Raw genomic sequence first — 16,050 nt, 5'->3', positions numbered from 1 at the left:
CTAACCCAGTCTACTAATACTCTACTAACACTCTAATGAGAGTTCGTTGACATGTAGGTGCAATCTTACTTATAGTAAACAGAATGTGTTAAAGGGACCATCTAAATAAAGTGAAACCGAAGTTATTATCTGTAATTGACAGCAGGCCAAAATTTCTTAAATTCTAATCTGAGTATATGTTTCTCCACATGTTGGGTGCACAGCTGCATCTCTTTATATGCCTCATACACTAATAATTTAATAAGCGCTAATAGAGACATGTTCAGAACACATGAAAGCTCTCTGCACTTCCGAGAAAAGATTTGTACTGAGGGAATTCTTGTTTCTGAGGAAGAGAAGACACATCTTTACTTTCCTATCTCAAACCTAATGTTGCCATTGGCTACTTCTCTCCTTCCCACTCGTTTTGCGCTCTTTGTCTCTCTCCTTTTTCTGTCTTCTTCTTCTGAAAGCTTCTCCAGTGAGGTCCCTGAGGGACAGACTCGACATGAAAACAGCTTCTTCTGCTCTTATATCTCTCCTACTCTGAACCAGCCATCACGACATGTACGGTAAATGCTTTAAACAGAGACAGCGAGCGGTGATCTGACTTTGGCAGCTGGAATCCTGTGTAGAATTTGAGAGTTAATTTGGAAGTCAGATTGCATTTGCAAGGAAATACAGTAGCAGTCCTTGCAGGGAGGAAAAGAATACTGTTCAAGTTCAATTCAGTTTGGAAATACATACTGTTCAGAAGTTTGGGGTCAGTTACAGTTTTGTTTTTGTTTTTTTGTGAAGAAATTAATACTTTTATTCAGCAAGGATGCATTAAATTGGTCAAAAGTGACAGTAAAGACTAATAATAATTTCTGTTTCAAATAAATGCTGTTCTCATGAACTTCTATTTATCAAAAATCCTGAAAAAATGCACCACAGTATCCACAAAAATAAAGCAACACAGCTGTTTTCAACTGTGATAATAATAAGAAATTTTCTTGATCACCTAATAAGCATTCGAAGGCCCGTTCTGATTGGCTGTCAGTGTTTTTTTATCATTCATGAGCTGCACAAAAATCGTTCTTAAATTGATCCCAACGATTGTTATTGTTCCTCTGCGCCGTTATCGTTATAGTTGTGGACTCTGCTATTCTTTCATAGAACAACTTTCAAAACTATATATTTATCATTATCACCCTTATTGTGCCTTTAGAAGGATATCTGAAGGAACATGTGACACTGAAGACTGGAGTAATGGCTGATGAAAATTCAGCTTTGCCATCACATGAATAAGTTACATTCTAAAATATATTAAAATTGAAAGCTGTTTATTTGAATTGTAATAATATTTAATAATATTACAGTTTTTACTGTATTTCTGAGCAAATGAATGCAGCCTTGGTGAGCAGTCTGAATGAACAACAACAGTACAACAAGTTTGAGTGTAAACGTTAAGCAGTCTAATAAGTTTAAAAAGCAAGGTTAGGGCATAAGAACAAACCCAAAGCAGAATGTTCGAGGAGTATCAATGCATTGCGGTTTTGCAAGCACTGCAATAAAGTTTGTGGTGTGATTAGTTGTGTGCGGTGGCGGCAAAGCCGTGGGCCTCCTCGTCTGGGATCGGCACCAACTCTGCAGTGACGTGTACTCCTGTGAGGAGCTGTCAACATTTAAAAGACGCACAGCAGAGATGGTTCACTCTGAGTGAATGCTTGGCACATCATTGGGAGCCTTCACTCTTTCCATACTGGAAAAAGACATAGGAAACGCGGATGGAACAAAAATGGGCAAAATGTGAAAAGAAAAGAGACAGAGAGGGAAAGTGTGAGCAATGATGGAGAGTACTCATTGGAAAGACTGATCTAGTGTGCTTGGCTTTTTCAGTTTGATGGTCACGGCTTCTTACACAATACTGAAGAAAAAACAGAAATCACAACAGAAAAGTGCATAGATTAGAAGAGGGAAAGTCAGGCAGGAAAGAAAAAAACCCCCCACAAAGATCTCTTTTGTTCTCAGCTGATTGTTTTCAATACTGTTAACATCATTTTTGCAACCCAAGTCTCAACACCGTCATACTCGTGAATCATGAGGAAGGATTGTGAAACTAGTGGAGTTAAGTGTCTGAAAACATTACATTCAGTGTGTATATTTGTTTTGAAAAGAACATTATTTCCGTAATAGGTACTCTTTCTAAAAGTATGTTACAGGGTACTTCTTTTTCACAAGGGCAACCACTAAGCAATAAAACATTGCTCTGGATAATATGTAACTAAATTGTTTTCCTTATGTGAAATCTCTAACACCAACCACACACACACACACACACACAAAACTGATCTCGGGCAGTAAAATGAGCTAGAAACATAAGAAATCAATTGTTTTTCTATGTGGGACATATGGATTGTTTTTATTGTTTCTCATCATCTGCAGCCCAAACACACACTAACAGGAAACACTGATTCTGAATCAATACCTGCTTCTCTGACATCACAGTTCAAATTTAGCAGCCTGTAGCTGTGTTCCAAACCCTAGTATTCAGGCATCACGGATGTACTCTTAAGCTAAGATTGATCCGAACAAGCTGGAAACATGCTATCTTAAAAGATACCTAATTTTGGCCTTCTTGGAGAAGCCAATTTCAGAATTCACTGCATCCAGCTCAGTGAAAAAAATTACTCCAAAATGGCTGATCCAAGAAGCTGAGGAAACTTCATTGGTTAGAAAATAAGGCATATAGTTGTGAAATAGTTGAGTCTCTTGTTTACTTCTCAAGTCATTCACATAAAGTGCCATTTTGGTTAGGCCTTAAGGACAAGTTCTCGTGTTCCATTAGCGCTTTTATTTAATGATTGTTTTGTGTACAAATGCATCAGACGTTTTTTTTTTTTTTAAAGAAACATCCTGATCCCAACATTCCATTCCATTCCATTGCGCTCCGCCAAGCTGTTTTTGACCTCAAGAACATGTTCTATGTGAACTTCCCAATGGCGGCCTATGTAGTAGCCAGTGAGGTGACACTAGGATTTGGAAGAGAGCCAGTATCACCACACATCTCTATGTGATCTGATGTGATATCAGTCCAGTCAGACTCATACTGACCTTTGTCTAAAAGTGCAGAAGGTAAATAGGTTATTCTCATTGTGTGTGTGTGTCTCTAATGTGTGATTTAACATAAAGGTCAGTTGTCAACTCTGAGAGATGTTAGATTTTGCCCTGTGGAGATTTTTTAAAATCAATTTATTGCATGATAATAGACATATCTCTGATTGACTGACTAAATGTAGGTCATGTGATAACACTGGTACATTAAAGGGTTTGACATCAGGCTTTTTAAATGTGTTTTGTTTGAGAGAGACAGATATCCTTTGCTCTCTGAGGGTGTTTATTTGGTTCAAGGTATTTAATTGTACACAGACTGTTGCCCTGTATTATGCTTTTATGAGATTTGTTTTGGTAAAGTATTGACTGAGAGTCGTGCCATGTTTTATAAAGTGTTCTCCAGACCCCCTATAGATAGTCTCAGCCTCAGACGTCACGCCCACGGATCGCTGGCTGAACGTCTGATGCATATGGCACACTTAAATGGAAACACTTCAGGATTTTTTAAGTCGTCATCTGATTGGTTGAATTCTACAGGATGTCCTGGTGACATGTGTGTCGCGTTCTTTAGCGGTCCGCCTGGAAACAAAGATGCCATGAGGCCAAACCCCCTCATGGAAAAGAACGTTGTTGTGTTTACAACTGTGACAATGAGCACTTCAACACTGGATTTTTAAAAGTATGTGAAGAATGTAAAGTTCGCGGCATAAACTCCTAGTGTTTTGCACACCGGCCTGTTATTGTAGGGACATTGACGTTACATCTTCATGCCCCTAAACATGACGTGCACAAAACTAACTGTGATTGGTTGCTTTACATGTTAATCAGACGGCCTCTGGCAAGTCCTTGGCCAATGAAAGCTGCTATGGAGTCCAGACCTTCTGCTATCAGTCTGAAAGTCTGACTACGCGAGACTACCCTAGAGAGGGCTGCAGGAATGAGTCCTAAAACCTGGAAATGAGTAAGAATTTCTGCACTTCCAGTTCCACTGTCCCAAAGTCAACGGGTTTTATGAATGGGTTTTTGATTTCACAGAGCTTATTTTCTGCAATTATCCAAAAATCACTTTTTGTTGAGGAAACCAGGGTGATGCCACCACTCATTATCATTCGTCATCACCACTCTAGTCTATTGACTTTCCAATCTAAATAATGATTTACAGCAAACTTGTGGCCAAATATATTGTGTTTTTCAGACAAAAAAAAATTACATTTACAAATCCTTTGTAAATGACACAACTGTGTTGTGTAAATGCACTCTGAAAGTGCTCTTATACAATGATGACTAGAATACTAGAGAAAGCTTTGACAGATAGGAATGAGCATTATGTGTTCTGAGGGTGTGAAAAGAGCTGTCAATTTGACCCCAATTATTTTAAATGGGTTTATATGCATCATGTTATTCCAACAACTATTTCAAAACAGAAGCTCAGTTAAATATTGACAGTATTCTGTTCTGAAGACAACCCTAGCTTGAAGAAAAAAATAGCTTACCTTTAAATTAACTAGTGTGATTTTGGTCAATTTGCCTCCATCTAGGAGTACACTGAATATTTGAGAAGTAAGTCTAATAGAAAACCAATATATTGCCAAACTAGTTCAAAAACCAATATTTTGGCAAAAAAAGTCTGGCCATATGCATGCGTATTTTGCAAAACACTATTAAAGGGATAGTTCACCAAAAAATGAACATCCTGTCATTAATCACCCACCCTCACACCGTTCCAAACCCGTAAGACTTTCGTTCATTTTCAGAACACAAATGAAGATCTTTTTGATGAAACCTGAGAGATTTTTGTCCCTCCGTTGACAGTCCAAGAAACTAGAACTTTGATGCTTCAAAAAGTGCATAAAGAGATAGTAAAACTAATCCATATGAATTGAGTGGTTAAAGTCCCAATTTTATGAAGAGACACGATCGCTTTATATGATGAACAGATTGAATTTAGGCTTTTATTCACGTATAAACATTAAAGCTTTAAAGCATTAGAGCTTCCGCAAGAGGTTTGTTCTCGTGTGTTATGCATGATTGAGTTTCTGTTTGTTTGCTGATCAAAACGACACGAGGGTCAGAAATGATGACAGAATTAACATTTTTGGGTGAACTATCCCTTTAAGGACAAGATGCCAGGAACTTGTTTGCACATCTAGCATTTTTTCCCCTTCAAGCGCTTATTGCAACAACCTGCTGAACTTCCTTTTTATGATTTATGTTTTATTGTGTTTTCTTAATCTTACGAACCAAAAACCATAGACAAAGACACAATCAAAACAAAATAAAATTTATAAATACTAATACAAACATGCACACATGGAACAACCCAAAAAATCCTGCTGACTTCTAAACAACCATCTTATCTGTGTACAGTATGCATCAGTCTACACAAAGCTAAAATTCTTTGAAATTACATACCTTTTTAGTATTGACTGCATAACAATGACTCCTCGCTGTTTAAATATTTATTTTAATGTGTGTTACAGTGAATTATACTACAATAATTCATCAAAGGATGGCAACATACGCCTCCGCAGATGTCTGGACTGAGCCCAGAATATCAACTGACCCTATAAAGTCCCACTGTGCTCAATGTCATATTTGATTTCACACTGAGTTTCTAAAATTAAATTTACAGTTCCTAACTTTAATATCTTGCATATACTTGTCTGTTGACTGACAAAGAGGAGCCATTCAGACGATTAGCATGAAATCAGATCTAATTATGGCTCTGAATATACTCAACTCCACACATAATGACAGATTTAAAGAGTTATGTTCATCTGCTGTGTGTGATATCACTGTGAGCAGCTGGTCTATGATTATGTAGATGTTGGTGAGTCTAAAAAAGACAACAAAGAAAAGAAAACCATGAGTAGAAAGATGACTGGCCAACCAATGTCAAATATAAGTGTCCTCCTCCAGAAGTGAAGCCAGAACAGCCCGGGGTTATTATGTGGATTTAAGGAAGTCTTTGAGGGCAGAGTTACGCTCCCTCTTGTCTGGCACGCACGTGCGTTTTCCAGACTCGGCAGAAACCGCAGGAGGTTTGCAACCGGCTGCTGATTTTTAAATGGAAGCTAACAGTTTTTACGTCCCTTCCAGCAGATCTTGAAATGTCAGACGAACCCAAATATCTCGCTTAATATAATGCCAAAGATGGTAAGATAAGTCAAGCAAGTCTGTCATAATCTGATCTGCCCACACTTCCCTATTAAAGGGATAGTTCACTTTGAAATTAATTTTCGATATGTTTTAGCTTACCTCAAGGGCATCCAAGATGTAGGTGTCTTTGTGTCCACAGTATTTTCAATTTTGTTATTTTTAGGTCAAACCGTTCTTGTCTGTCAGTCATATAATGCAGGTCTATGGCCACCACTTCAAAGAGCATGCACAGAGAAGTCCAAATTAAACATGATTTAATGACTCGTAAATGTAAGTACACATTGATGGCCTAAGACACGAAACGAGCGGTTTGTGTGAGAAAACGAACAGTATTCATATCGTTTTTACCTCTTGTATTACAGTCACGTCCAAGTACTCTGATGGCGCGGGCGCCTCTGTCTGCGCAAGCGCCGGAAAGCCCCGGAAGTGATCTCTCGCGCGTGTACGTCACTCATTGTTTACACAGAGATTTCGGACGTTTTACCTTTCACTGTGAAGATCTAAACATATTTAGATATACAGGAAATCGCAATGGAAGACGATTTCGGAAAGAAATTAGAAAAAAAGAGAGATTTTACGTCCAAAATCTCTGTGTAAACAACGAGTGACGTACACGCACGAGAGATCACTTCCGGGGCTTTCCGGCGCTTGCCGGCGCTTGCTCAGACCGATGCGCCCGCGCCATCAGAGTACTTGGACGTGACTGTGATTACAAGAGGTAAAAACGATATAAATACTGTTCGTTTTCTCACACAAACCGCTCGTTTCGTGTCTTAGGCCATCAATGTGTACTTACATTTACGAGTCATTAAATCATGTTTAATTTGGACTTCTCTGTGCATGCTCTTTGAGGTGGTGGCCATAGTCCTGCATTATATGACTGACAGACAAGAACGGTTTGACCTAAAAATAACAATATTGAAAATACTGTGGACACAAAGACACCTACATCTTGGATGCCCTTGAGGTAAGCTAAAACATATCAAAAATTAATTTCAAAGTGAACTATCCCTTTAAGATGCATCAACCATTTAGGAACACAGCAGAAAAAGTTTTAAAAAAAATGTTTCAACAGTTTTTGTCCATAAATGGAAGTCAATAGTGCCCAATACAACAAACACTGAGACATTTTTCAAAATATATTATTGTGTGCTTCACAGAAGAAAGAAAGTCATACAGATTTGGAGATGTGAAAAAGAAGTGCACTTAATTGTATTGAATGTGAACTTTAAATCTTAAAATATATATTTTTTTATAAATGGTAGGCCTTATTGCAGATAATATCATAAAAGGACACTTATGTGAAGGCTATTTAAAGAGTTTCTTCTTATTTTCATTACTTTTTATTCATGAATTTTAACTTTTTAAGTTTATTAACACACTTAAGAACACTTAAAAGCGAACTTTGCAAAATTAATGCTTTACTTAAAGTAAAATTCAAAGTAAACATTTTACATATTACATTTTAAATTAATTTATTTTTCAGAACAAATCAGAATGATTTCTGAAGGATCATGTGACAGTGAAGAATGGAGTTAAGATGCTCAAAATTCAGCTGCCATCAAAGGAATGTAATGATATTTCACAAAATTATTGTTTTTACTGTATTTTTTATTATTGCTACAGACATGAATGATACTTAAATTGGTGCAGCTTGTTTAGGAGGGTGTTACTATTACTTTTTACTATTACTATTATGACAAAAGCTCATAGAATTATTATTCTTCTACAGACAAAAAGTAAGTTATACAGGTTTGGAATGACATCAGTGTGAGTAAATGATGATTGATGCAACATGACATCATGACTTTGTGTAAACATACACGCCACTTTCAAGTCAAGTGGCGTGTTATCTATACGCATTTTGAGCTATCCGCGTGTATGTCCATGCCGAAACGAACCGTCATCTTTTGCGTGTATGTCTACGCCATTAAATGTCCGAGTGATTCCGCGTGTATGTACACGCCGTTAAATGTCCGAGCGAAACGAAGCAAAATCTATATCTACATCTGTGGAGCGAATTTTTTTTTCCTAGGATGGAAGGAGAAGACTCATAAATGGTATTAACCCCAGTGACGGGTAGGTTTAGGGACGGGGGTGGGGTAGGTCATATATTTATATATACATAATACAGTAATGTAACGTTAAGTCAAAGGCGCTGATAAACACGCTGAAAAGCGATTATGCGTGTTGATAGCACGCCAAAAATGGAAATACGAATTGGCGTGTCATACATACGCCATTTCATGAGATCAGTCTGATTGATGACAGAATTTTCATTTTTGGGTTAACTATTCTAGGTGAGCTCTTATGACCTGGGCAACTAAGTAACCACCTAACAACTACCCAGAACACAGTAACAACTACACAGAAAAGTGTGCTAAAAACACTTAGGCATCACTCTAGCTACAGCATAGCAACACCCTGGCAACCATCCATGCATGACACCCTAGCATCATGGCAGCAACTTTTGCAGGATGTAAGTGACAGTCATGTTTTCTTTTTCCCTGAAAATTTAAATCAAGTTGGAACTGCAGATAAGCCCTAAGTCAAAACCTAAAAACCTTTAGCATAAAAAAAAGAAAAAAAAGAATAAACATTCAGTCTCTCGTAACACTTTTTTTTCCCTCTTCCTTTTGAAGATGTCAAAAAAAATTGGTTTTTACCAGAGTTCGCTTCTGGGGGCTATTTTGTACATAAAGAAGAATAGCTGGGTCAGAAGCAAACAAAACAAACGCCTAGGTACAGACGACCCATGCCACTAAAGCTGCCCCCCCTCCCCCGACCACAGTCTCAGTCTCAGTCTCAGTCTCAGTGGGGGACTTCCTGTCCAGAAAAGCTCTCAGCCTGAGTCAGTCCTGCCAGATTCCCCATAACCCTGATGTGTTTGTGTGAGGGTTACTGGCTCACTCTTGGCTAACACACTCTCACATCTCTCCAAATGGATGCTTTATAATTATAGAAGCCATTTATTTTTAAGAGTAATGCATATTCATTTTGAAAATGGAGCTGTGGAGAACAATTCTGTCAGTCACATCAAGACAGAGAGTTCGTCTGCAATATTTTGGATACGTAAAGCATCAATCTCAGGAGCTAAAGGGCAGACCTACTCCAATATACCATAATAGACCCACAACACATACAAATGAAAGAAAGAGGATATGATTATGATCCCATAGGACTACTGACCACTGTGCTGTACTGTGTACTGTAACAGTAGGCATTATGCAGCAATTTGCAATGGTACACATTAGCGTCAGATGTAATATATAGCAGAGACATGCCACTTATATAAAAATGAATAAGAGAAATTGGAACACCAAATATGGCAGCTCTATCCAAGGGATACTCCAACCAAAAATGAAAATTCTCTCATTATTTACTTATGCCATTCCAGATGTATATGTTTTTTTTTAGATTAACACAAAAAAGAAGAAAGAATCCATCTCTGTGAGTCCATGTAATGTAAGTATATAGGGCCTCCAAATTTCACATTTCAAAAACCACACTAAGCGAACACGATGGTACGACCCCAGTTGATGAATCATTGTCTTCTATAGCAAAACTGTAGGTGCGTGTAAGAAAAAATACTAATATTTTATACTTTTTTTAACTATAAAACCGTCGCTTCTGGCCAACTGTCATAAGCGGGTTTGTGAGTTCACCCTTGACTTAAAAGTCAACATGTTGTAAAGCGTGATGTGGACTAGTGACTATCTCAGGAATAGATTTCAGTTTGTGCAATTCACCAATGACAGGTCACAGCTACAGAGGATCACTTGTGGAGTTCCACAAGGCTCAGTCCTTGGACCAAAGCTATTTTTAGTATCAAAGACATTTGTAAGGTGTCTACTCAATTAAATTGTGTCTTATTTGCAGATGATACAACTCTATTTTGTTCCGATAAAAATTTGGGACAGCTTCTGGACACAGTGGAAGCAGAAATGGAAACATTAAAAAAAGGTTTGATGTTAATAAATTGTCATTAAATATAAATAAAACTAAATGTATTTTATTTAGTAATAAAAAAAATAAATACAAATGTCCAGATCAGAATTGAAATGATTGAACTAGAAATGGTAAGTGAAACTAAATTCTTAGGTGTCATTATTGACCGCAAGCTCAGTTGGAAATCCCACATAACCTACATAAAGTCAAAAATTTAAAAAACTCTGGCTATCCTGTCCTATTAAAACACATTATTGATTCAAAGGCTCTAACCAGTCTCTACGGAGCCCCTAAAGGGAGAATTCCCTCGCAAAACATTTGCGTTCCCCGAGAAACTTCCGAGAAAGTTATTTGCGTTAAATATTTTACGTACAATCAACTTGGATGTTTAAGTGATTTTAACTTAAATTACATTAAACTGACTAAAGTTAGACTTACATTAAACTAAAAAAAATGAGTTGAATCTTGTATAACAGCAATGCAAAAACATGTCATAACTTATTGATCATATTCATTTTTTATAATTAGCAACAAACGCTTGCGCAAATGCTAATGCGTGGCCAACACAAAATGAACGAATCGCTCTCTGAGACAACTCCTTATTCCAGAGTCATAGAAAAGAAACATTCAAAATGAACGAATTGTCTATGATCGACATATCATTAAAATGTTGGTCATTCATGCATACGGAAAATACACAGTTTGTCCTCAGTACACATTCTGCTTACAACAGAAACATAATATTAATAGTATGGTTAGACGCTGTTCGCTATTGAGACCACAATCAAACTTTGTTATAATGTCTATAGGTGCTAAGAAACATAAGCATTTAAAACGTAACCATGATGATAACATAACTATGATGATATCTGCATACGCGCTTGCATAGATCATGTCAAATGATCTAAAGCTTAAACACGTCTTTTGTGGCCTTTTGATCACAACAATTTCCCTCTGGAAATGCTAATGTCGTTATTATGATCGCCATTATCTGAATACTCTGGCCACACTGTAAACACAGAGGCTAATAAAACCCTGACAGACACCATGCAGTTCAATTAACAGAGCTTTACTATAGCATTCCTCTCTTTAATGGGAAAGAGCAGTGGAAATGGCTGTGGTATGCCTCAGGGAGAGTTTATAGTCACTCATACTTCTGTCTGTTTTCACTGATGTGATTCTTGTTAAATGTGGATAATAAAAAATATTCCCCTATTTCAGCAAAATTTCTCTTTTTCTCTCTCTCTGCCCCCACCCCTTTTCTGTCTTTGAGCTAAAATTATGACTTTTTCTCCCTTGCGGAATTAAATATAGAGTGCCAGAAAGCCCAGAAGAGTGTTTAAATGGTTATTTTTCTCATTTGCACACACATTCTTCATGCGGAGGGAGGCTTTCATGTTTTCATTCTCTCTCTCACTCTCTCGTTTTCCTTTTATCTTTTTGGTGGGGCTGATTTTCCTCTGGCAGGACACAGCAAAAAAAAAAAAAAAAAGAGAGAGAGAGAGAGAGAGAGAGAGAGATGCTTGCCTTTATTCTGGTCCACACGTGGCTTCACTGTCTCTCTGTGCAGTGTGTTAGTTGTGCTGGTTGGTCTTGTGGTCAGATATCAGTGCAAAGAGATCAAAATGAAGCATGTTACTGTTTCATGGATTAAGGTGATAAATCTAGCACAGCTGGATCTCAAGAGGATAAAACCTGGATTTAATTCAGTTAAAGTGGTGTATAATTACAAACTTAAATGTGGTGGCATCGCTGTAAAAAGCCCCTTTTGGAACCTTTATTTTTAAGAGTGTATCCTATATTTCCAGCTAAGCCATTTAAAGGTGATTTTTGGCAAATGACGTTGCAGCTTTACACAGAATTTTAGTGCTAACATGTGAATGGTTGAAATGCGTTATACAATCATTACATGTGTAAATGACAAATGTGGTACATTCACCGCAAAAAGCAATTTCACCTCAATATAAGAAGTGCAAGACTGCTTTTGTTCAGAGATAAAGGCTAAAGCCTGCTGACACAACAAACACACACCCACGCTTACCCATCACATTTCTTGAGAATCTAATGATGGACACATGTCCCAGGAAGCAGATCAAAGCCTTTGATTACTAAAACACACACCCTGACCCAATGCAAAACATTTCAGCAGTATCCACCCGAAAACTGCCGGGTTTTGGAAAAACAGACATTCAAACTCTGTCTGCAGTTTCAAATTCCCTACTGACTTATATTGACACACACAGACCAAGTCAACACAAACAACCTGAGAAAACGGTTCCTCTACGTACCTGATGCCCACAGTCAGATGCCCACAGTTTAGTCAACCCTTTTGAAAAAGAAATACACACATACTGTATATATATATATGATAATTATTTTTTTAAATACAATTTGATTGCTGTAATTTCATAATTACTAGTATTGTCTAGTTAAAGTATGGATAAAGTGTAATGCCAAATGTACTGATAAGCATTTATGGAAAACTTAAATATATTTTAATGAGATTTCTATTGAAACGTGTATGTCATGTAAGGAAAAACTGTTTGTATGGATGAAGTTTCAATTTAGTCTATTTAAAATATATTAACTTTTAATAATAATATTACATAACACACATTTAACCTACAGTTTAAATTATAATCAAGTACTCATGCAACAAGTTGGTTCGCAAATACGATGTGAATACTTTTGCTATATTAAGTTTATCTCAGCTGATCTAAAGAAGTACAACCCAGCCATAGAAAATACAATCATAAAAGAGATCTCTTTGATGCACACATAAGCAGAGTGTAAGTAAAGCAGCAGCATAACTGCAATAGCAGGCTAGCATTGTGCTTTTAAACAACATCTTCAACTCAACAAATCTGAGCTCTCCTTTAAAAGCCTTGAAATATCATCAGAGCTGTAGATGTTGAGTTGCAGAGTCACATGTGGGTTTGCGTTGTAGTGTTTCTAATCAGCTCTGCAGTTACTCGTCATGAGGAGAACATGTGTATGTAGGGTGGAACGGAAATGGCTGGCCGCAATTGCACTGCTCAGCGTGATCCTTATCCCTTACTCTGATGAATCTAAGGCAAACTAATCTGCAGCAGAGTATTGCTACTGTATCTGGCATACTTTACTGGGACTGTACAAACTCTCCAGCATTTCTCCACCACTGTAGTCCACCCAGACAGCAACATAAGTGTCGGCCCAGATAAGGGCCACATCTGGTACATGTGGATTCAACGGGTACCAGATGTGGGCCGGATCTGGGTCAACACTATGTTGCTGTCTGGGCAGGCACGTTTAGGTAAATTTACACTGCACAGACGGTGAACAACAGCAACAGACACTTCGTTGGGTTTTAACAGATCAGTGTGTAACCCGTCACCATCTGTTGGCATTGGTTGGTGCTTGTTTTTACCGATTGAACAGCGACGTACTGTAATCTGGTGATTGTCCCAGATGGTCAGCGTCGGTCGGTGCAGTGTGAATTGGTCTTTTAATTAAATTAATTTAAGTTTCTAAACATACATTCCGGAAGAGTAGGACCATCTAATCTTCTAATTAACCACCAGAGCATTCATGCAGCCACTTACATTACTCTGGTGTCAGTTGTTCCGGCAACCCGCCACCTCCCCAACACCACATCTATACTTTAGGTGTCTTGCCTGTAATCATCCCCATGCATAGTAGTCCCATATGGGGTATATTAGAGCTTGAGTTGACCCTCCTCCATTGCAGACAGCGAGATAAACTTGTTTAACCATCCATCTATTCTTTACTGTCCTATGTAGGATTGCAGGGATGCTAGAGCTTATCGCAGCATCTTGGGCCTTAGGCAGGGAAACACCTTGGATGAATGGCCAGTCCATCACAAGGATACAAACGTGTTTGGCCTTTACAGTTAAATGATTAAATGGGAGTCGGGACTCATGAAACTGCAATTTAATATGCCAAAAGTGCACTCAACTACACTCAACATCCAGTTATAACAATCTTCCCCATTATATGACAAATTACTGCTGCAGGTTTCCAGTCCAGGTAGGCATAAGAAATAAACCTGCATGTCCTTGTTCCCCAAAGTTGTGTAGAACTTCTAATCACACTGAAACCATCCGATCATTTCTGCCAGAACTTGACCTTTTTTTTGCCAATGGTTTTGGGTGGTCCATGGCCATGCCCTCTGAGGCAAACTGGTAACTTATTAAGCCAAGAAAATGGAGAGAAAATAAACAGCAGAAGTTGATCAGCCAATGGAAGAGCAGAAACATGAAAGAGAATCTCGCTCTCCAGTCCACAACTCTTTGAGAGAGACCTTCAGCCAAACCTCACAGTACCCGAGGACCTCAAGCTGTCAGGCGCCCCACGAATGTAATGACTTACACATACAACTGACATTACCACATTTACGCCTAATCAGCAATGGATGGAGGGAGTCCTGCAGGAATAGGTCTGCCAAATGTGAAAATTTGGTCGTCATTTATTTACTTAAATATCTAGTGGTCAGGTTCTTCAGTTAAATCCTTTCAACTCAGGAAGTTTGTGGGATTTTTTGTGACTTTTTGCTAAATACAAAGAAACTGCAAAATGTTGTATTTAACTAACAATACTTGCATGTCATTCAGAAGTTCTTAGTTATGAATATATTTGAATTATCTGCCTTATTATCTAACCATATGTTGGCATAGAGTAAGTGTATAGAGTTATAAAATGAATGTTCAGTTCAGATCATTTGGTCTAGGAAGAATTTGATTAAAAAAAGATCTCTGACATTTGATCTTAGCATTTGGTATCTTGGCAATTCTGAGCAGTTTGTTGAAATCTCATCTGGAACTCTAGAAGACACACATTACTAGGTTCTTTTTCTCAGGAAACAAAGCAGGAGAATCTGTCTAGAATAAACAACTGAAATATTAAAGAGACCTCCTTTTCCTTTTTCGTCTTTGCATTTGATTCTTTCGCAACCCTTTCAGTGAGATTATGCTTATTCTTTATCACAATCACAAGGTTGTTTTAGGTTTGTCTGCCAGCTTGTATCATAATAAGCAGAGTCTGTGAACCTTGCCAGCCATAAACCAAAGTGCTGCTGTTCATTTTTCCAGCACCCTTGCATTCAGCCATCTCAAATTTCCCAGATTAACTTTTCCTCCGAAGGCAAAACCACAGGTAAAAAAGCTCTGAAGAGACTAAACATGAGCACTTGCCGGATGAATGCCCTGTCACAGGCTGTCACGCCGGGCAAGGAAGATGAGTACTATGATGAATGTTAAATGTGTTAATGAGAAAAGTAGCAGCACGTGCCTGTGCTCGCCTGCGCTGCCAGAAGCTGCAAACCAAGTTTGAGAAACAGAAGAAGGGAAAGAAAGGACCTATCCCTTACCTGGAGAGATCTCTCCTTCACTCTGATCCCCAGAATCTGAGTCCATCTCTCCACAAAGAACCTCTCCTCTCCTCTTTTCACTCCACTTCCTCTGTTTCTGTCTGTCTCTGTCCTGTCCCTCCACACTGAAAACTGTTTTCTTGAGCTCAAATGCACAAGCCCTCCGTGTTCAGAATTTAACTGACTCAATGAGTGCGCGCTATTTGCCGAGCGCCTTTTTTGTGCAGTCAGACTGCCTTCTTTCACTGACACTCTCTTGCTTCCACTTTCTCCTCTCGTTTGCTTCCTTCTCCTCCTCTCTCTCTCTCTCTCTCTCTCTCTCTCTCTCTCTCTCTCTCTCCCTCTGTCCCTCCTCCCCTTTCTCCCCTCGGCTCGACATTGTGATGCCTACAAAAACATCAAGAGGAGGAAAACTCTGTCTCTCTTTGAGTTGATCTCTTGCCTGTGAGGAATGTTTTGTATGTTGGGGAGGTTTTTGCATTCAGGCATTTTAGTGTGCTATT

At 38.3% G+C, this 16,050-nt stretch overlaps 1 protein-coding gene across 1 annotated transcript in view; it reads right to left on the bottom strand.

Moving 5' to 3' along the window:
• Positions 1 to 15,841, bottom strand: part of tnfaip8l3 (tumor necrosis factor, alpha-induced protein 8-like 3) — a 47,157-nt gene extending 31,316 nt beyond the window's left edge. The window contains exon 1 of the mRNA XM_056256701.1: positions 15,548 to 15,841. Within this exon, the coding sequence (XP_056112676.1) occupies positions 15,548 to 15,593 (46 nt within the window). The 5' untranslated portion in view covers positions 15,594 to 15,841. The remainder of the gene's footprint in view (positions 1 to 15,547) is intronic.
• Positions 15,842 to 16,050: the final 209 nt, after the last annotated feature.

The sequence above is a fragment of the Rhinichthys klamathensis genome, unplaced genomic scaffold, assembly GCF_029890125.1.
Source record: "Rhinichthys klamathensis goyatoka isolate OS25496 unplaced genomic scaffold, OSU_Roscu_1.1 h1tg000131l_1, whole genome shotgun sequence".
Lineage (NCBI taxonomy): Eukaryota > Metazoa > Chordata > Actinopteri > Cypriniformes > Leuciscidae > Rhinichthys > Rhinichthys klamathensis.
This window is presented reverse-complemented; position numbering and strand designations above follow the sequence as displayed.